Genomic DNA, 22,377 nt, shown 5'->3' with positions numbered 1-22,377 from the left:
AATAGGCCGTTGTGAAATAGGATTACTCAGAGCTACACTCCAGTTCAGAAGATGGCGGTAATGCATTAAAAGTTACTTGCCAACCTCCAAAAAAAGAGTAGAACAAGAAATAGTAGGTGACGACTAAAGGAGGCGACACAGGAACGAGACAGCTGGTAGGATAAATGCATGCGATTCATCCAAATTTGCTCAATTTGTAGCCAACGTACAAAAACCTCTACTCAGGACGCCTTGTCATGACCATCACTTAACTGGACAAAACCATCATTTTGATTTATCGTGTTGCTTAAATTCGATCTCGTTGCACGCTGAAGCTTCTCGGTCTAGCTTAATTTAGCTTGCTAGCGGCTAACGAAGATTCGTTTGTGATCAACAACACATCGCTCAGCACAGATCAAGTGTGAGCATAAAGATTTGTGATTGTTATGTGAAATTGTGCGCAGAATGACAGCGGAGTATGAAGAGGAACATTTTGGGGCAAAAGAGGACGAGGAGCGACAACGTCAACTATTGGACATCATTGGCAGCATGCAGCCAAGAGTTGTGCTTCACAGATCAGGTTGGGTCACTTCTTACTCTCACTTTTTTTCCCCTTTTTTTGAACCGGGGGGGGGGGCTATTTGAGATGAAAAATGTCTTCTTTTGTTCAATAAATAATTTACATTTTCAATACTAATATTTATATGCAGTAGTCTTATCTGTTTTATTTAAACATGCATGGACAAAAATGTTGGTAGCCCTTTGTTAATGAACGAAAAACTCACCAGTGAGATCACGGAGCAACGCCCATTTCCTGTTTTTTCAGCCAGCAAGGCAGAGGCACGGATGTCCCCAAAGTCATAAAAATACAGAATTTTCAATAAACATAATAGTTTTACAACAACGCTGAACTATATTTACATTTTAATATGTACTAGTGGACGCATTTGTCACGACCAGCCAGCTGCAGCTTGAGGGGGCCTCGGTACCTCTCCAGTCCATGGTCATGTCTCTCCACCTTCGGGAGCGCTGGTGCTTCGCGTGCCGGTAGCGAAATCATGACGACAATATTTCAGCCATGGTGGTCTTGTTGAAATTGTAGATAAGGTTCAATGTTGTAAAATGTTGCAAAATTATAGTCCAGAAATTACTGTAGGTCTTTGGTTTGGGTAATTATTTTGCAGAACTTTCGCTTTTCCCATTCCAATGGCGAATTCTCGTTTTGACGTGATCGATCATGTGGTGCTTTTTTTCCCTCCCCGGCGATGCATGCATTGGCAAAAAGAGGCAGGCCATACTCTGACTTTAGAGTGACCATTCGTCCTGCGTAGCGCGTGCACGCACGTCGTTTGAAGTTCAGTTCATGTGTCCCGTAAATTTGAGTCATGTTCCACATTCTGTGCTAGCCCTAATAATAACAATGAATAAATAAAACTTTAACGAGAGTTTGGCGCGTTCACTGTCATCCGTAACCTAACCACGACAACAAGACATAGCCACAGACTTTCTTTCATATGTACAGTAAGTCCGTCTGTGTGAGTAGTAGTATAAAAAGTCCCCCGTTGCCTTCACGTAAACCAGAGAACCTCTAAACCACCATTGCTTTTTCATTGTTGTCCAACTTCTGCTCAACACTTCAAATCAAAAGACTTTTCTCATTGAAGCAATGCCGGAATAACTAGGATGACGGGGGGAAACGCAACGGCCACGCTGGCCTGTTTGTTAGCTTCATGTTGCTATCTTCAGTTAGCCTGTCCAATAAAACACGGGCAACAACTGCATGCTAAAGATGACCTAAGTCGTAGCTGGTCTTGAGGACAAAGCACAGCAACATCAAGAAATTACGGCATCCCACAAGTCACGTTCAAGTGATGAGTGATGTTTTTAATCTGTTTCCAGCCAGCAAACTATGTCTTCACACAATCAGTGGCATTGTTTGGGGACAGCTGCTAATAAGTAAACAAAACATTCGAAATTGAACTAGTGCATTGCATGTAAATATTGTAATACTTTTCTTTTGTCCTTTAAAGTAGCACAAATGAACTTTTCAACCTTAATAAAATATTTTCATAACTCTTCTGATGAAACTTCGACTCAAATTTTTTTGAATGTGCCATTCAACTAATTTTGAGTTGAATGCGCCGTTCAACTAATTTTGAGTTGAATGCGCCGTTCAACTAATTTTGAGTTGAATGCGCCGTTCAACTAATTTTGAGTTGAATGCGCCGTTCAACTAATTTTGAGTTGAATGCGCCGTTCAACTAATTTTGAGTTGAATGCGCCGTTCAACTAATTTTGAGTTGAATGCGCCGTTCAACTAATTTTGAGTTGAATGCGCCGTTCAACTAATTTTGAGTTGAATGCGCCGTTCAACTAATTTTGAGTTGAATGCGCCGTTCAACTAATTTTGAGTTGAATGCGCCGTTCAACTAATTTTGAGTTGAATGCGCCGTTCAACTAATTTTGAGTTGAATGCGCCGTTCAACTAATTTTGAGTTGAATGCGCCGTTCAACTAATTTTGAGTTGAATGCGCCGTTCAACTAATTTTGAGTTGAATGCGCCGTTCAACTAATTTTGAGTTGAATGGCACCTTTGCCATGGCCTGAGGGGGTCTGTATCATTTTTATTGGCAAGCTACTTTGAGGCGGATGGTAGGAACACTGCCACATAAAAAAAACTACAAATGTGCTGACTGCTTTATGGCATAGTCACTTCCCCCCTTTCCCCATTCATTACAAAGACGGGAAGTCAATTTGAGCTAAAACAAACAAAAAAACGACGCAATGTGCTTGTCCTCATGGGAAATGTGATCTTCCTTCAGGCATAACATTACCACTTTTGTCCATATGGCGCTGCCATAATCAACATAAACTGAAAGTTGCTTAGTGTTGCTTTAAAGCATTCATATTAATGTTTTGAAGTTGAGGGAGAGTGGGAGAGAGATTGTCGTTACAGTTGTAAATGTATATTTAGCATTTATGGCTAAAATAGGCTAAAATTTGGGCTGTTTAAAAAAAAAAAAAAAACACTATCGAATCAATTTTCCTTTTCAACCCTGATATTGATTCATAAAACCATGAATCAATTATTTTAATATCTCTTTTTTCCGAAAAATTCATAAAAAATAGAATTTGAAGTCAGATTTTTTTCATTATTTTTTATTTTTATTTAAATGTTTTCTTGAAAATGTACTGGTCATACTAATTATTTTCTTACATTTATGATAGATGTGACTTTTTGCACTTAAAGACAATTCAGAATATTTTTAATTTATATTTACAATTATTGAATTTGACTTGTGATTTTCTCATGATCTCATCCTTGCTAATATCAATGTTTGTGCAACACTTATGTTATTATAACATGTTACTTTCATTAATAGACTAAATCGTTTAGCAAGTTACTGCCTTTGCAAAATGTCATTTAGAATTTAATGTTTGTGGAGTTTTATCATATCCTTGATATTTAACAAGAATTGCTGCTCCATAATTAATAAATATTGGTTTAATCAAATCGAGAGAAAAAAAAATCTAAATCGAATCAAACTGAATTATTATGAATCAAAATTGAATAAATTGAGGAAATTCAAATCGATACCCAGCCCAAAAAAAAATATTAATCAAAAACATTGTAATATTTATCAGTAATACAGTGAAAATGCAGTGAAATGGGAATATTTACTTTGCAAATCAAATTTACAGTGTGCACCTCTAAATTCTCTTCCTGTGCTCCTAAATTTTTAAATTAGGGGTTACCGCACTCCTAGCAATTTTTTTTAGTCTGCAGCCCTGATAGGGCATTGTTAATACACCATGTAAATACTGTAGGTATGTGCTATTAGAAATGGGTAAATGTTAGTCTGCCCGTGGGGTGGGTGTCCCACGTTGCCCCTCAGAAACATACCCTTGTCCCCCCTTGAGCTTATTAGCAGTTGGACACCTTCGCCCCTATCTGACTTTGAGTGGAAGTTTGAGTAAGTAATAGGGGTGTGAATTACCCAGTACCTGGCGATTCGATTCGTATCACGATTCATAGGATTCGATTCAATGACGATTAATCTGATACGAATCTATAAATTGATTATTGAGATTTTTTTTAAACTTAAATTTAGAAAATACAAATCAGTAAACTTGTACATGTACACTGTAAGAGATGTATGAAAATGTATTTTTCTGAAAAATCAGGCTTATAACTGAGCCACTGCATTGAACAAACACAGGTAGCAGTCTTTTTCATGTTTGAACAGCACTGAAATAAAATATTAATACACAATCCCAAAGCACAAACTGCAAGCATAAAGTGCACAAAGTACTTTGCCGTGGCTGAAGAGAAAATATTTGGGATAATTCTGTCCGAAATTAATAATGCTTACCTTACAGAAAGGAAAGCAAAACAATGAAAAACATCAGACACTTTAACCCAGACGTCCACAATCCATTCATATACTGTGGGCGTACCTTGTCCAGCCGGCGCTGCCTCCCTGTTTTTTTTTTTGTGGAGTGGGTTCGCCTTCTCTCATTGATCATGCTTCTCGCAACTTTACTTTCAAAGCCCAATTTCATTGACCAGTTAGAGTTTCTTCGTTAATCCTCCCGGAGTGATGGCAAGCCCCAACTTAGTTTTCTTGCTTCTTCCCCTTCCGAACCATGGATTCATTGATGTGGAATCATCTCGCAACTGCTCTATTCCCATTTACAACCGCGTAACTGATAGCTTGCAGTTTAAATTGTGCCTCTTAAGCATGTCTCTTAGCTGATGCCATTTTCCGGAGTTTCTTAGCCAAACCGATGTTGTTTTGCACAATGCAAATACCAGTAGTGTTTTGTTATCCGTTTATGCTCGGTCTCTGCCGGTGTTCGAGTAGTCTTTGCGGATAGCGCCCGGCGGCTGCACGTCGCCAAAAACATGGGGTCCAAACGGGGTAGACGAAATTAAGTACAGGAGACAGGAGGTCACACTGCAATTTGGCGTTTTAGTTTCTTTGTATTCACTTCCTCGTTCCATTTCTACATTCGAGTACATACAGCTGCAACTCTCCTCTGCCTTCTCCCATCGGTCTGCCGCTGTACCTTTTAATACAAGCCAGCAGCCAACTAGCAACAAGCGTGAACCAGCCCACCAATCTGAAACGCGAGTTGGCACAGCAAAATTTGCCCCTGAGGGTTGTGGGTAAGGAAAACGTCTCGGGAACTCGGTGTACACATAAGAATATTCTAAGACTTTTAAGTCTGCCTTATAGTCTTGAAAACACAGTAAATTTTCTCGAAAACTTCTTGGGCGGCGGCCAGTTTACTTAAGTATTAACATGGTGTGGGAATGGCTACATGTTTCATTTGTACCAGTGCGTTCCGGACCACTTAAAACACTGACTATAGCACTCACTAAAGTCGCTAAACAAATAGCAATACATACATAAAAGGAAAAAGGTATTAACATACTGGAATGCATTGTGAGAGTATTCAAATAAACATTCACATCTGAGTAGGGATGTAACGATATCCAAACATCACGATATGATATTATCACGATATGAAGCTAACGATACGCTAATTATCACGATATTGTGGGGAGGTTGGCGATATTAAAAAAAAAAAGGTGACAATATTGTTAAAAAAAAAAAAAGGAGCTTGCACCAAAAAAAAAAGCACAACATTTTGCTTTTGTACATAACAGCAATGCATATAAACAACCTACAATCTGTAAAAACACTTAATATTCAGGAATTTACTTGTTAACTCTTTTACTGCCAAAGACGTTAAATGACGTTCTGCAAAAACCTACGGAGGAGCGCCAAAGATGTTAAAAGACGTCCTCCCATTATTTTTTTTATTTTTTTTGAAACAGGTGCTGGGAAGGCTTGCGGAGCTCTCCTGAAAGTTTTAAGCAGGTCTCGTGAGCCTAATGACTATTTTTGGCCCCTAGAGGGCAGCGATGACTCTCTTTTGACAAGATCGGGTGGGCGTCAGTAGAGGCGGAGCTAGAGCGTTGAGCAGGAGATCAGAATGGAAAACAAAGGAAAAATGGCGGCCGGTCGCGAGGAGCTAACGCCAGAGCCGTTTTTTTCAAAGACCAAAAGCATCGCTAAAAGAGCACATTGTTGATGACGATGATCATCATCGATGATGAAGATGATGGTGACTCCGTGGTTGGAAAGCATTGACGCGGCAGTAGAAGACGTTAGATGGAGCTAGATGGAGGAGGGAACGGGCAATGGCGAGCGTTTGCAAGCAGCTCTACACTTACAAGACAAAAGGCATCGACCAACGCTAAAAGAGTACATTGATGACGATGATGATGAAGGTGAATCCGAGCTTGACGGCGAAATTGGAACCGCTGACGCGGCGGCTATGACGGTGTCGTAACGCGGAGCGCAACCGAGCACGCACAGGCGGACGTTCGATCGGACGACGGAGAGTGCCCCGAGTCCAATGCATATTCATCGGAGGAAGTGTGTACAGTCTGCTACTTGCTTTTTATTCCCCGGAAAAAAAGGCCGTCAAGAAAGTGTAACGTTTGCACGCAAAACGGACCAATGTGAAAGTGAAAGTAAACTGTTGTGCGAGTCCTAGCGTCTCCTTGCACGCAGGAGAGCGTTACAAAAGGAAAAACTGTATTTGAAACATCCACATAATTGTAAGTAGTACCACAGTTGCACACATTTGTAAATAGTTTGCGAAATTGTTTTGTCAAATTGTTACACTGTTGAATGGAAATAAACGTATTTTGCAATCAAAAAACACTTTTTCATTGTTGGTGAAAGCGTTTTACAGAAGTAAAGCACTATTTTAGGTGTTTGTGGCATCATTCATGGACAAAAAGAAGTGTACAATTCACTAGAGTGCATGAAATAACATCGTTTCACAAAAAGCTCTTTTTCTCCGTTTTTTGTTTCAAAAGAGAGAATTTCGGTGAAAGTAACCATTTTCTATTGTTGATTACTGAAGAACGGAATAAGGTAGAAACAAACTTTTTTTTCTGATGAAAGCTGAGAGTCCAATATTTCATTTGGTAGTATGTGTGTTTCCATAGTCCAAACACAACATTTTCTGTGGACCTTGAAAGATCACTCAAAATGCTTAAATCGGCTGGCACTGGCGACAACCCGTTTTTGAAAACGTCTGGCAGTCAAAGAGTTAATGCACACACATTTAGGTCCTCCACATATTGACTCGGTTCACAAACATATTACATTCCCCTTCATCTGACGATTAGCATGGATTTTAAACATAGAAGGGCCAAAACATGCCTTAAGAATATTTAACTGTACTATAATTCTAGCCACCAGAGGGTGGTGGAACTTCACAAATGGAAATCAACCTTTTTTTTTTTTTTTAACAGATGTACTGCTTTTAACTCTTTGACCGCCAAAAACGTTAAATAACGTTTAGTAAAATCCTACGGAGGACCGGCAAAGATGTTAAAAGACGTTCACTATGTTTTTTTTTAGTTTTTTTTTGGAAACGGGTGGAGGAAAGCCTTGGCCAGCTGTGCTGAAAGTATCAAGCAGATCTAGTTAGTATAATGACTATTTTTGGCCCCTAGATGGCAGCGATGACTCTCTTTGGACAAGATTGGGTAGGTGTCAGTAGAAGACGTGAGGCGGATAATGGCTGATCTTATACTTGCTGCCACCCATTCATGTAAAAAAAAGGTGTCAAATTCACTAGAGTGCATCAAATAATATCGTTTCACAAAAAGCTTGATTTCTCCGTATTTTGTTTCAAAACAGAGCATTTGGGTTAAACTAACCATTTTCTATTGTTGATTACTGAAAAACGGAATAAGGTAGAAACAAACTTTTTTTTCTGATGAAAGATGAGAGTCCAATCTTTCGTTTGGTAGTATGTGTGTTTCCATAGTCCAAACACAAAATTTTCTGTGGACCTTGAAAGATCAGTCAAAATGCTTAAATCGGCTGGCACTCACAGCATCCCTTTTCTGAAAACGCTTGGCGGTCAAAGAGTTAATATCGTGACATGATGACGACTATATCGTGGCAGTAGGAATGGGAATTGAAAACCAGCTCCCAGTGTTTCAAATCCGTTTTGGCTAACGATTCCCTTTATCTGTTCCGTAAGGGACAATGACATCAACATTTCTGTGCGCGTCGGGCAACAAACATGGCGCCACGCTCGAAAGTTCGTTGACATCTTCCAAGAAAAGGACAGGACAACTTGCAATATTTGCAAATGGGATATTTCGTCTAAGAGAGGAAACAATACCACTATGCAAAAGTATTTGCACACACAGCGTGCGATTATCATTTGTCGTGTTTGTGAGCGGTCCGGGAGATTATTATTTTTTAAATGTAGTTATGTTTATTTTCAAATCTTTTTTCTTTTCTTTTTTTTTTCTGGGGACCCCATGGCACCCCATTGAGGAGTCCTGTTGGGTTTGTAAGGCCATGTTAATTTTACATGTCTCTTGTTTACAGATAGAACTAAGCTTTAAAAAGTGGATGCTAGTCTACGTTTATTTAAGTTTTTTCCCAAAAGAGAATCGATTAGAGAATCAAATCGTTAAGCGGAATCGGAAAAATCTTGTCAATTCCCATCCCTATGTGACAGTATTAATATCGCAATATGACAATATTCCCGTTATTGTTACGTCCCTATATCTGAGGGAGCAACATCATAACGGCAATAGAGGAAGGAGAAAGATTTGTGTTTTCAAGCTGCAAGCAAATACAGTCACTATTTTCAGTTGATTTCGGCTAAAAACAAAAATATGGTTTGTTGCATAGTCAAGAGTGTCATCTACATTGCTTCAATTAACACTGTCAAAAACCAAAAAACTGATCCCGGAGAAGTATACTATACGTTCACAGGCTGTCCATGGAGTGAATGAGTGAGTGGACTCTCAATGCAATTCTTGTCGGAAACGGCATTGACGGACAGTCCATTCATATGTAAGTCCGTGCGTGTTGTCGAGTAGCCGACAAATTCGGCCTTGGACACAACCACAGTCATACCAAAATTGTGATGGCAGGAAGTCCCCAAATTTATATTTTATTGTTATACAATATTTATAAATAATGTATATTATAAATGTTGAATTTGCCATTACAACATTAATAATTAATTATGTCAAGTAAATAAGACTGCTTTTATTATAGAAATTATTAAAAAATATATATTTTTGGTAAGTGGAATCAAGAAACTGTTTTTATTTATTTTTTATTAAAACAAGTAGCAAATGTTAATTGAAATGGCTCATTATTTTTATAAATTAAAATAATTATAAGTCAAAAAGATTGCTGTCTTTATTTTAATTTTAATAAATAACAAACTTTGTTCTTAAACGCCACTGTTAAAAACACACTTCCATTTAATTGGCAAAACTGGATGTCGTTTGTTGCCGCGGATACAACGCATGTTTTTCAATAAATATATTAAGAACACACGTATTTTTCAGTTTTAGGAACAAGGTTTTGTAAAAAAAAGTATTTATTGCAGAGAAGCAAAAGAAAAAAAAGCAAGCACTGGATCGCATTCTGCTGTAGACTCAGGTGCATTCAATGACCACGCACGCAGTAGGAAATCTCAGAAATGCATAGAAAAGCTCAGACGACCGATTACTGTTTTTCGATTTTGTTGTTTGGTTTGAAATTTAACTAATTTAATCACAGCCATTTTCATTGGAGCAACCCCTTCAATAGTTTTACTGGATTTTGACTGATCTTGCAAGGCCCACAGAATATTGTATTTTATTGCTATCTAAAGATGGAACCTACTAAAAGAAAGATTGGACTATCTTCTTTCAGCAGAAAAACTTGTATTTCTGTCTTTTTCCGTTATTTAGTTATCAGTGTTACAACATAGCTAAGACTAATACTAGAATTTTTTTTTTGTGACAGTTCAAACATAAAAATGTTTTCCTGCAAAAAAAACAAAAAAACAACAACATTCCAAAAAGTGATTTTGATAACAAAATAACAGTTTATTGCACATGAAAAATAAAAAAAACTGGCTGGTCTGACTCCAGCTCTGCCGCAGCATCCAGTGGTCCAGGGGTCACGTGACCGGCAAAACGAGCAGTGAACCCCGCGGATCATCGCTCGATGGCTGCTTGTTGCGTTTGCTTGATGAACTAAGCGTCAATTCCTTGACGTGCAGCAACTCGATCGCCGCCATCATTTTTATTTTTGCCAAAAAGCAATCCTCCAGGGTTAACCGTTTTGTTTGTTTATCTCTACTTCCTGTCTGCTGCCTTCGCGCAAATACACCACGCTAGTGACAGACGATACGCCCAGTCCCAACCTACACTTCCTCCTTCTCTTCTTCTGCGACAAGATCCTTGCGTGATAATGGCTGATCTTATACTTGCTGCCACCCGCTTGCTGTTTTTTTTTTCCTTCTTAATAACATTGCAGTCAAGCTTAATCCTTCAGTCAGAAGCTGCGTCACCCCGGGATTTTACCGCATGCGTGTGCGGTAAAATCCCGGGGGGGATTTCATTCCCTCCCGATGTCCCTGGAGGCGCCGCCGAATCGTTTCCATTCTATCAGCTTGTTCAAATTACACCAGCTGCGTCATGCCAGAGCCCGCCGCACGGACAGACCTATTTTTTATTTTTGACGGACGAAGCATCCGTCGGCATCCGTTAAATGGCAAAACTAGCACAGAACACATAGAGCGGGACAGGAAAACAAACGTAGTTTAAAATTATTTTTTTTAATTTCGGTTACTTTTCAGAATGAAATATTCACCAGATCCTATTTCGCAATCATGTCAGCAAAACGTCACAATGCTTAACGCTTAATTCACTGCAGCAAACATGGACAAGGAGAGATTTATAATGGATTATATATGACACAGCACATCTTTTTTACTTGGACAACCTAAAAATTGATGCTGCAAAGAACGTCACAGTACAAGCTGTGAGAATGGACGGTGAGTTCAATCAACGGAAGTCCACCGCTCTTTCTGCTTCTCTGTTGAGTACGGACTTTGTGTGTTTGTCGTTGCTTTCAATACCATATACGTATACATATGTTTACATATATGTCTGAGATTGCGTGGTCATCGAATACACACTGCAGAATGTGAGAGTGCTGGCTTTTCTTTGTTGGTTGGTTGCACAATAACCCCTCTACCCCAAAAAAACAAAAAGTAATCTGTCAGTTAATTCGCTGGTGGAGAAAAGTGTTATGTGTGATGTGTGATAGAAAAGTTTCAGCTAAAATGAAAGGAAAGGTTTATGACACCAGCGATGTTGTTTGGTCTGGAGACAGTGCCACTGGGGAAAAGACAGGAGGCAGAGCTGGAGGTGTCAGAGATGAAGATGCTGAGGTTCTCTTTGGGAGAGACCAGGATGGATAGAATCAAGAATAAGGAGGACAACACATGTTAGAGGCTGTGGAGATAAAGCCAGAGAGGCCAGCCTGAGATGGTTTGGAAGTCCAGAGGAGAGATAGTGAGTTTATTGGCAGAAGGATGCTGAGTTTCCAAATGCCAGGCAGGAGGTCTGGAGGAAGACCAAAGAAGGAGATTTATGGATGTAGTTAAAGAGGATATGAAGGTAGTTGGTGTGAGAGCAGAGGATGCAGAGGACAGGCTTAGATGGAGGCAACTGATTCGCTGTGGCGACCCCTGAAGGGAAAAGCCGAAAAGGAAAAGAAGAAGTCAGTTAATTCGCTCATGCTTAACAGTAACTCAATAAAAGCTATATCCTGTGTTTGTATTCTTGTCTTGCAGTCATCACTGAAGATGTTAGTCCTGAAGAAGAGGAAGATGAAGACATCCCCCACTTTAAAGAGGAAGAGGAGCAGCAATCCCCTTACATTGAAAAAGAGGATGAGCCAGAGCACACAGAAGAGGGAGAGGACCAGCCTTACCTCAAAGAGAATAAGATCTGCAAGTTGCCATCAACTAGAGCCCCTTTGAAGAGTGAAGTCAAAGGTCAAAGTGAGGCGAGCAGAGGGGCTGAGCCTCCGAGCAGTAGCTCATGTCAACAGAGAATAGAAGGTGATGGAGACAACTGGGGAGGACCACGAGTGGACGGTCTCCACTATCAGATAATGTCAACATTGCACCACGCACGCCTCACAATGATGATGATAATTATGACTCTTTAGATGATATTGCAAGTCATATTGACAACAAAAACTCAACATAAACTCATTGTGGCAATACATTTGCTTGTAAGAGCAGTTTGAATTGATATATCATGGATATGCGAGGCCAGTACGGCTTGTGACAGGGCTACCACTCAAACAGTTGGACCCTGTGGAGGTCTTTCCGCAGTTACCCAAGCTTAAGCCCCACCCAACACACACACACACACACAGATCCATCAGTCAGTGAATTTGCTAATGCTAAATAGTAACTAGTAATCTTAACTCATCAGTCTCTGCTAATAACCTTTATTCTAATTATAAATCACAAAACCAAATGTTTGTATTCTTGTGTTTTGCAGACACCAGTCAAGATGTTCGTCCTGAGCACCCACATGTGAAAGAGGAAGAGGAGGATGAAGCGATCACCCACTTTAAAGAGGAAAAGGAGCAGCTATCTCTTTATATTAAAAAAGAGGAGCCAGAGCACTTTTGTATGAAAGTAGAGGGACAAGACCCTCCCTACATCAAAGAAAAGGAGATGGAGGAGAAGATCTTTAAGCCATCAACTGGAGTCCCATTGAAGAGTGAAGATGAAGGTAAAAGTGAGACAAGCAGAGGGGCGGAGCCTCCCAGCAGCAGCTCTTGTCAACACATGTCAACAGAAGGTGATGGAGACCACTGGGGAGGATCCCAAGCAGAAGGCCTCTTAGCTCCACTATCAAATAGTGAAAACATGCTGCCACACACGCCTCACAATAGTAATGATGATGATGAGTCTGGAGCTGATATGACGGGTCACATTGACAACAAAACCTCAAAATGTTCTCATTGTGGGAAAACATTTAGTTGTAAGACAAATTTGAATCACCACACTTGTATACACACTTGTAAGAAACCTTTCGCCTGCTCAGTTTGTGGCAAAAGATTCAAGCGGAAGCATGATTTAAAAACTCACACAAGAACCCACACTGGGGAGAAGCCTTATTCCTGCTCAGTTTGTGGCCAAAGTTTCTCTCAGAAGCGAGGTTTAAACATACACACAAGAACCCACACTGGTAAGGAGAAACCTTTTGCCTGTTCATTTTGTGACCGAAGATTCGATCTGAAGGCGCAATTGACAAGCCATATGAGAACCCACACTGGGGAGAAACCTTTCACCTGCTCATTTTGTGGCCAAAAATTCTCTCATAACACAACCTTAAAACTCCACACAAGAATCCACACTGGGGAAAAGCCTTTCACCTGCTCAGTTTGCGGCCAAACATTCTCTCGTAAGAAATCCTTAGAAAGACACACAAGAACCCACACTGGTGAGAAACGTTTTACCTGCTCAGGTTGTGGCCAAAAATTCTCTTATCAGGAAACTATAGAAAGACACAAAATAATCCACTCTGCTGAGGCTTTTGCCCGCTCAGTCTTTTTGGTCCCTGTACAACTAATGCCAGCGTTTGGTTTGTATTGCCAGTAGAAGGTCAGGTTAATTTCTAGTGAGCGCTGGACACAAACTGTATGTTGCCATTTGTCACTCATTCTGTTGTTAACCTTTTATTGACAGAATTCTTAAGCGCAGCCGAGGCCTTGACAAGGTCCGGTTTGGTGGCTTCAGTATTGCATCTCTGCGTTTAGCAGATGATGTGGGTGGTGTTGGGGTGATGGAGTGAGAAGCTCAGTCATCCGTGAGGGACTCAGTCGAGTTTCTGATCCTCCATGTTGATAAGGTAACTCGGTTGGGATTCCTCCTGGACGCCTGCCTGTAAGGTGTTCTGGGTACTTCGCTAGCATGAAGCCTCAGGGATGACCCAGGACACACAAGACAGATTTCTCTCAGCTAGCCTGGGAAGTCTTTGGATGCCATCATTAATGGACATCTGCGAGGGGGGAAAAAAACAACTTATCAGCCGTGTCCTTTTCGACAAGTGTTCGTCTTCTTCTTAGCTCCCACTGCTATCAGCGCGTATAGCCTCGAGGACTTTCCGATGATAAAACATCATCCTTTTATTCGCGGCGGCGATCCTCCTTGCATTGCGAGTTCTGAAGAAGCGCAACACCTGAAGCACCACAAAAAACAAAACGAGCAACCGACACCGGGCAGCGTCATCCTCCATGGCTTCCGTATTTTGGTTATGTATTGTTTCCCGCGCTTGACTATTGTGTCGCAGCCAGTGATGCGTTACTTCCGCCCAGTGTCCCAGATGCACATTGGAGGTGAAAACACAGTGCGTGCGTGGGTTGAGCTGAGATAACCCGCCAGCGAGCCGAGCAGTGCGGTGATGGGCTCCAGTGGAAATGCGCTAAAAGTGGCCAGGGAGATGAATTATGGGCTTCCCTGCTCAAACTGCTGCCTATGTGATCCGAGCGGTGGAAAATGGATGGATCTTTTATCTTCTTGTCTTCTACGTACCTTCTAAAAGCCTCCTGTGTGTACAAATGTTTGGAATTAGCACTGATGCTAAAATACTTAAAGCAATGCATGCACTTTGTACAATGTTTAATGGTGTCCATACGATGTTCATGATTGATTAGATGGACAGTAAGAAACTGGGTTTTGATGCAAAGGTGGGAAAGTTCATCCATCCATCCATTTTCCTAGCCGCTTGTCCTCACAAGGGTCGCGGGGGTTGCTGGAGCCTATCCCAGCTGGCTTCGGGAGGTAGGCGGGGTACACCCTGAACTGGTTGCCAGCCAATTGCAGGGCACACAGAGACGAACAACCATACTCACAATCACACCTATGGACAATTTGGAGTGTCCAATCAACCTGCCATGCATGTCTTTGGAATGTGGGAGGAAACCGGAGCACCCGGAGAAAACCCACGCAAGCACGGTGAGAACATGCAAACTCCACCCAGGAAGGCCGAAGCCCGGACTCGATCTCACGTCCTCTGCACTGGGAGGCGGACGTGCTAACCAGTCAACCACCGTGCCGCCCAGGTGGGGAAGTATGTTATTCAATTATGCCCAATGTAACAGAAATTTTATATAATTATTAAATTAATTATTAACCCCAAATGTTTTCTGACTTCCTTTGTGATATTATGTGGGTCTTATTGGGTTGGGGAAGAAAAAAAAAGTAAAGCATGTGCCATAGGACTCAAATAGGACATAATTGCTCTGCAAGTCAAAATCATTAGATGTTTTGTCACAACAGCAGAGATGCCGCTAACAAAATACAATTATATATAAAACAGGGGAAAAAGATTTTACATGAGCGGTTTGACATACTCCACACAGTCAAGGAAAATGCAACATTTTTTATTCACATAAAGTTACTTGCACATTAGAGTGCAACAAAAGAAAGTGTAAACCAAATTCTAAAAACTATAATTATATCTAGCACACAGCGTAAATGAAGACATCAATCCGATCGACTCCCTGAGCCACAGAGCCCCTGCTGTGTGCTAGTATATCGCTCGTATATCAGCTGGACTTTTCATTACTACAAGACCAAAAACATCTCGGAGCTTAGCAAACAGTAGAAGTGGCGTAGCTCAGGTGGTACTGTGGCTGTCTCCCAACCTGAAGGTTCCTCAACCCTTCAGTGACTTTTTTTCTCCAATTTTTATTTTACTCTCTTCCAAGTATAATTATTACTCTAAAACTGAGTCTATTTGGTCCCACTCAAAATAGTCAAATTTACTCTACAGTGCAGTCACGATCGTCACCTTCCCCCTCATTCTCTCGCCATCCATACGCTGCTCTCTGTTAGACCAAAGGTTTTCGTCCATGTCGCAGCCGATATTTTTTCCATGCAATGCAGCAACGAACAAAACGGCGTAAATGTCTCAACCATCCTCTACACTGATACCCTGTGATATGCTGATTAATATTGACAATTGAACAGATGATTTTGCATATTATGACTTAACACACTGAAATCCTCCTGACATGTTTTGGAGAGGACAGCCATTAGACTGAAAAACAACTACCGGTAATCCAGTTCGATCAGCAAGATCTATTCATTTGGAAAATCATGTGCTAAATGTGGGAACATTGTGCTAACTGTAGGCTAAATGTACACAACCATTTGTACAAATCCACTGAGGCAATTGAGACATGTACTAAGTAAGTCATTGGCAATTTGATGAAAGCGATGAGAAACGTCATTCAGTTAGCACAATTGTAAGGTGGTTTTGGGATTTGTCTATGGTATTTTGAAAATGTCATCTCAGTTTCAAGAAATGTGCCAAACCTATGGAGAAAAATTGTAATTGACGGCACTGCTACCTCTAAAATGGCTTGACATAATTATAAATTAATATAATCCATATATGTTTGAGACTCTAAAAGCCGCGCTGCATACGAAATACCACAAAATACTCATTTGTGGTCATGAAACGATATAATGTACGCATAAAAATTCTAATTTGCCAGGGATGAACTGCTCAAGTCGTAAACAAATACAGTGCTGCTCAGCCTCTGGCAAGCAGTTTCCATAAAAGAGAAGCAGGTTACTGTTTTGCATTGTTTCCTTTCTGTGATTTTCATGGGACTGTAATTGGCAAAACCTTGGCAGTTATGTAATTTCTATACTTAATAACGATGTCTACACTACGGGCCCTATTTTCATGTCCAACACAAGTCTAGCGCAAAATGCAAACTAACTCTGGATGAAGTAGGTGATGAGCTAACAAAAATTGAAAAGTTGGTTTAGACCAAATAAACTAACATTAATCTTAGACAAAACAAAATGTATAATATTTAGAAACTGTCCGACTTGTTCAACTTAAAAGCTTATGATAAATGATGTAGAGATTGAAAAAGTATCTGAAATTAAATTTATTGGTGTTATAATAGATGAGGAGCTGGGATGGAAATCACACATTATCTACATCAAAGGAAAATGGCAAAGTCAGTGTTAATTTTACATTAAGTCAAATATTTCCCAAATAAATCTTCATTATACATTTTGTACTGCTCCTTCATACTCCCATACATGAATTACTGTGTGGGGGAATACATACAAAACTAATTCAGAGCCTATATTTATCCTGCAGAAAAGAGCAATAAGAATCATAAATACATCCACATACAGGGAACCAACAAACCAACTCTTCATCAAATTTAATATACAAAAATTGAAGGATCTGGTTGGTCCGTGTACGTTTTGTTCATTCTATTTTTAATTTTGAAATAAATAAAAAAAGAAATTTAGGGTCCTACTTTTCATTTTCAAAACAAAAATAGCACAATCATTTTAACAACCTTTTTATAAAAATAAAACGTTTTTTGGAAAGGGCTTGAATTTCTGTATTTCAATTTTCATATATTGATCTACGTTGCTGGTGCGGTAGCTCAGGAAGTAGTAGTAGTAGTCTATTTCAGGCAGTGTAGTAAGGTGAAGTTGGCGAAACGATTCGTTTCGTGTGCAATGGACTCAACTTCAAGTTACATACTTTTTAAAAGTAACAAAAGGCTAACGCTCAAGGAAAGCGACATGATGATGGAAAAAAAATCGCCCCAATATTCCAGGTACATACTTTTTAGCACAAGCTAGCTAGGACGAAAGTTTGCTAATTAATGCATGGCTAGTGAAGGCATTATTTGATTACTTTATTAAGTGTAATCTTTTGCGTGTTCAAATAAATTGCAGAATTGAGATCGTATGAAAAAGTTCCTTTAAGGAGTTTATTTAAGAGCTCTTAAAGACACAGGAGAATAGCTTACATTCGAAGGTGATGTTAAGCTTCTAGTGTGTCGAATATGAAAACATACAGTTGCTTTATACTTGTAAAAAGAATAGTTTTTTTAGCGATAGTAAGGGCTACAAGTGTAGATTGAAATTGTTTATGTGGTAAGTCAGTTGTTGTTAGGTCACCTAGCAAACACAAGTTTGGAGATAAAGGTATCCTACAGTCCAAAATAGCGGAAAGTTTTTCTAAGACTTTAGTCCAGAAATACATAACCGGAGTACATAACCATAAAGCATGAACATAAGTGTCTGTAGTGTTTTGTAAACATTGGAGACAAATGTCGGAGTCTGAGAGTCCCATTTTCTTCATCATATATTGAGTAATGTATGTTCTGTCAATAATTTTATATTGGATAAGTTGTAAATTTGTGTGTTTTGTCATTTTAAATGCGTTTTCACAAACTTGAATCCAAAAGTCAGGTTCTGGTGCTATAGACAAGTCTGTCTCCCATTTCGAGATGGGTAAAGACATTTTATCAGTATATGAAAGTAACTTAAAACGTAAAGTTTTTTTGTTGTTGTCGGAGAAAGCTTGTTAATATCTTTAGCTAAAACAGGCGGTTGGAGCGTACCCCGAAGTGTTGGAATTTTTTTCTTTATCATATTTTTAACTTGTAGATAATGTAAAAAAAATCCGTTTTTTTTTTGTTTGTTTTTTTGAGAAGAAGTTTATTTGTCGAATGAGAAGGACGTTTGTCAGTCGTTGGTTGATTTTTTTTTTTTTTAGAAGAAGAGGCGTTGTCAACCTCTTTCCGAACCCTGGCTCACTGCCAGAGATCCAAGGATTGGTCACCGGGATTATCTTCCCAGAGAATGACTCAATCGTTGTGAATTGATGAAAAGGGCACGTGACTCAATCTCCATTGAGTGATTTCCTCCTCGGGCAGCAGATTGACACTGGATCAGCTTTTCCAGGCGAATCAATTGTGAAATGATGCCCAGGGAAAAGGCACTTGAATGAATCTCCTTTGAGCGACTTCCTCCGCGGGCAGCTTGTCAGGTAGACACTGGAAGCAGGCGTGTTTTGGATCCGTCAGATGGCTGCCACTGGTGTGGGCGTTGATCATCAGATGGTTGACCTTGGTGGCAGCGTTGAGCCAGATCCAGCGGGCCTGGTAGATGACAGGTGCTACCACGTGTCCCCTCTCCTATGCAAGCGCACCGCACAGGATGTACGCTCTTTCACCTTGAACGGTCCCAACCACCTAGGAGCACACCATTTCTGTTTTGTTACTTTTAACCACACATATTCACAATCATTTATTTTTGAAGGAACATCTGTTTGGTTATTTCTTAGCTTGGAGAATGTAGATAATATCTCCTTAATTACTGGGGGCCTCGCAACGTGTGACTCTCCCAGCGGAACATTAGGAGCTGGAAAAGGCCTGTTTTTATGACCCTCAAAAGGAGTCCAGCCTTTAGCCGAATTTAATGACATGCGCACATTCATCAATGCTACAGGAAGAGCTTGCAGCCAGTTAAATTTTGATGAGGCCAGTGCTTTAGCCAACTTTTCTTTAATATTTCTATTCATTCGTTCAATTTGTCCCTGTGATTGAGGATGATAAACAGAGCCAAATGTATGTTTTAGCCCCAATGCTTTTTCTACTTCCTGTAGATGTTTATTTTTAAAGTGAGATCCATTGTCCGATCGAATTTTCTTGGGGAACCCATGTGACGGTATGTAATGATTAATTAAATGTTTTACCGCAACCTCTGCTGTTTCAGACTTACAGTGATATGTTTCTGGCCACCCGGAAAAGGAATCCACAATTACCAGTAAATACCGGTAACCTTCTATTGGTTTTAACATATCAGTAAAATCCATTGAAATTACTTGTCCCGGAGCTGTCACTTCTTGATCGTGAGTGCCAGGAGGAGGTTTAGTTGTAGGCATACAGTTGAATTTATTACAAACACTGCAGTCCTGCAGTTCACTTTTCACGATCTGTTTCATGTAGGGATGTGACCAATTTTGTAGTCTCCTCAAAGTTTCATCTATACCAACATGGCATATTCCGTGGGCTTCAGAAATTAGGATTTTTAATTGTGACTGTGGTGGGATATATTTACCTTCTCTCAGCCAGATACCTGCATCATCTTGTTTCGCTCCTTTTGCAAGCCAAACGCTCTTCTCTTCTGGGCTTGCTTTCAGCTGCCACTGCTTAATTGTTTCCGGAATTATTTCTTGTCTGTCTCCTAATTCACCTTCGCTCACCATAAATTGAAGTTCTGGGCTGTATCCAGCCACGTATTTTGCAGCCCTGTCTGCGGAATCATTCCCTACTGAGACAAAATCATCATTTTTTGAATGCCCTTTGCATTTGATCACAGCTAGGGCTTTTGGCAGCAATAATGCATCCATCAAATTAAAAATGTCTTGTTGGTGTTTAATAGGGCACCCGAATGCAGTCATAAAGTCATTTCTTAGCCGTTCTTTGATGGCAGTATGCAAAACAACATGTGCATAAGCTGAGTCAGTATAAATGTTCACAGTCTTATCTTTTGCTAGTTTTAATGCCGAAGTCACAGCGATGATTTCTGCACGTTGAGCCGACTGTTGTCCTGTGAATCTTTCTGCCACCTTCAGTTCAAAAGTTGAACCTGTCATCTGCGTTACTGCAATGCCTGATTGAAATCCTTTATCGCCCTTAAAGCAACAGCCGTCCGTAAATAACGTCAAGTCTGGGTTGTCTAGTGGGATGTCGTAAAAGTCATCCCTCAGTGAGTTGTCTTCAAGAGTTCGCTGAGTGCAGCAGTGCAGTTGACCTTCGAGGAGACCATCAGCCGTATTTCTTCCTTCGTGTATAAACAGAATGTGAGGCTGTGTCAAAACGGACTCAATCTTTCTCTGCCTCCCTCCCGTCATCGTGAAAGCTTGGCTAGTCACATATTGTACCGTACTATGTGATGTACGTACCGTTAACGGATGATGTAACACAATATGAGACGTTTTCTGAATCAAGCGTGCTAATGCGGAAGAAAATACCGCACACACATGATGACGCTTCTCATATCTTTCAAGAGGTGTTGATGCGTACAGACAGACATGTCTGTTGCCATCCACTGTTTTGTGGAAAAGTACAGCTGACACACTTGAAGACTTTTCAGAGACGTCCAAAAAAAACATCCTAGTGAAATCAGGAACGACAAGAGCCGCGGCTGATGACAAAAATTGTTTTAGCGGGACAAAATAAGTTTCAGCATCCTGGGTCCAATCAAGAACATGTGACAGGTTTCTCATTCCTTTTTCATTCACCAACTGTCTGAGAGAATGAGTCATTTTCGCAAAATCCGGAACATGATGTCGAGAGTAATTGCACAATCCCAAAAAAGACAACATTTGTTTCACATTTGTCGGTTTGGGATGGTGCAAGATGTCATCTTTGTGTGATAGAGAAATACCTGTTCCATGTTGTGATATGAGACGTCCCAAAAATGCAACTTGCAGTCGGGCAATTTGGAGTTTGTCCTTGGAGCATTTCAAGCCGACTTTAGCCAGGTGGCTTAAAAGGAGCTGTGTAGCTTGAAGGCAGGACTCCTCGGACGGCGCAGCCAGGAGCAGATCGTCTACATCAGACATGGGCAAACCCCGGCCCGCGGGCCAAATACGGCCCGTTATGCGTTTCAATCCGGCGCGCCGAACTTATCCAATAAGGCTAGAAAAAAATTCAATTTTATTTATTTATTTTATTTTATTTTTGTTTGTTTTTTGTTCAGCTCAGTGGCCGAGTGGTTAGAGTGTCCGTCCTGAGACTGGGAGGTCGTGGGTTCAATTCCCGGCCGGGTCATACCAAAGACTATAAAAATGGGACCGATTGTCACTCTGCTTGACACTCAGCATTAAGGGTTGGAATTGGGAGGTTAGATCACCACATGATTCCCGAATGCGGCGCTGTTGCTGCTCACCGCTCACTTAGGGGATGGGTCAAATGCGGAGAACAAATTTTGCCCCACTTAGATGGGTGTGACAATCAGTGGATCTTATCTTATCTTATTGGATTTGGAAATTTACAGCAGGAGACGGCACGGTTTTGTGTTGAACACAGCAATAATGTCCTGATAGTCCAGAGAATCGGTCAATTCTTTTTTTGAAAGAAAGCAGGGACAAAGAGTTCAGTCTATCAGTCAACATTGTGGCACTGTTGCGTGTTTTGATCCTTTTGACAGCTGAAGATAGTCTTTCTACATGTTGTCATGGGTGAGGTGAGGAGCGCGCATGCAGGAGACTGTTGATATTGGTGAATACATCCCCGGGGCGTGCGTCGAGCACTTCTATGAGCGTTTCCTCGTTGGCTTTTGGCTTCTTTTTGAGCTGCTGCACAAACACCGTGTGCTATGCGTCCCCCACGGAGATGGAAAAGTAGTCAGAGACGGATTGGATGTACGCGCTTTGTCCTCAGCGCGTGACAGGCCGCAGCGGCTATCATGCAGCTGCATGTGTCACACGTACTGTGGGCCCGGGTTAAAAATGGGTGGGCCAATGGAAAAAAATTCTTTAACTTTACGCCTTGAATTGAAATCTATTAATAATAGATGCAGTCACCAGGTTTGACAGATCACAGTGTATGTGCTATTATAATCTATTTACATTTCTCCTCCCACTTTGCCAAATAGTGTGTAAATGCCGCATCTTGCATATTCATTGAG

The 22,377-nt window shown here is 40.6% G+C and overlaps 2 protein-coding genes across 3 annotated transcripts; one reads left to right on the top strand and one right to left on the bottom strand.

Moving 5' to 3' along the window:
* The first annotated feature begins 120 nt into the window (after window positions 1-120).
* LOC144040577 (uncharacterized) lies at window positions 121-15,047 on the top strand. 2 transcript variants are annotated; one of them, XM_077554877.1, is made up of 4 exons: window positions 121-155; window positions 444-559; window positions 11,677-11,946; window positions 12,398-15,047. In XM_077554877.1, the coding sequence occupies exons 2-4, from the start codon at window positions 445-447 to the stop codon at window positions 13,504-13,506; spliced, it is 1,494 nt and encodes a 497-aa protein (XP_077411003.1). In that variant the 5' UTR covers window positions 121-155; window position 444; the 3' UTR covers window positions 13,507-15,047. The 2 variants fall into 2 exon arrangements, with proteins under 2 accessions (XP_077411003.1, XP_077411004.1); XM_077554878.1 differs by lacking the exon at window positions 121-155 and having other exon boundaries at window positions 162-559.
* LOC144040636 (uncharacterized) lies at window positions 13,970-21,310 on the bottom strand. Its single transcript, XM_077555001.1, has 4 exons — window positions 19,801-21,310; window positions 19,565-19,725; window positions 18,681-18,875; window positions 13,970-14,329 (listed from the first exon to the last, which is right to left on the bottom strand). The coding sequence occupies exons 1-4, from the start codon at window positions 21,308-21,310 to the stop codon at window positions 13,970-13,972; spliced, it is 2,226 nt and encodes a 741-aa protein (XP_077411127.1).
* Between the last annotated feature and the right edge of the window lie 1,067 nt (window positions 21,311-22,377).

This window comes from Vanacampus margaritifer, chromosome 20 (assembly GCF_051991255.1).
Source record: "Vanacampus margaritifer isolate UIUO_Vmar chromosome 20, RoL_Vmar_1.0, whole genome shotgun sequence".
NCBI classification, from domain to species: Eukaryota; Metazoa; Chordata; class Actinopteri; order Syngnathiformes; family Syngnathidae; genus Vanacampus; species Vanacampus margaritifer.
Note: the sequence above shows the minus strand (reverse complement) of the source record. Positions and strands in the feature narration are given on the sequence as shown.

Excerpts from the sequence above, each read along its gene's own strand:
- LOC144040577 (XM_077554877.1), top strand. The coding sequence starts at position 445 with ATGACAGCGGAGTATGAAGAGGAACATTTTGGGGCAAAAGAGGACGAG. Across the intron at positions 560-11,676 it reads AGTTGTGCTTCACAGATCAG|TCATCACTGAAGATGTTAGT; the intron begins GTTGGGTCACTT and ends CTTGTCTTGCAG. Across the intron at positions 11,947-12,397 it reads ATGTCAACAGAGAATAGAAG|ACACCAGTCAAGATGTTCGT; the intron begins GTGATGGAGACA and ends TGTGTTTTGCAG.
- LOC144040636 (XM_077555001.1), bottom strand. The coding sequence starts at position 21,310 with ATGTCTGATGTAGACGATCTGCTCCTGGCTGCGCCGTCCGAGGAGTCC. Across the intron at positions 18,876-19,564 it reads AAGTGACAGCTCCGGGACAA|GAGAGGGGACACGTGGTAGC; the intron begins GTAATTTCAATG and ends GCGCTTGCATAG. Across the intron at positions 14,330-18,680 it reads CTCAAAGGAGATTCATTCAA|CGCATTTCCACTGGAGCCCA; the intron begins GTGCCTTTTCCC and ends GGCCACTTTTAG.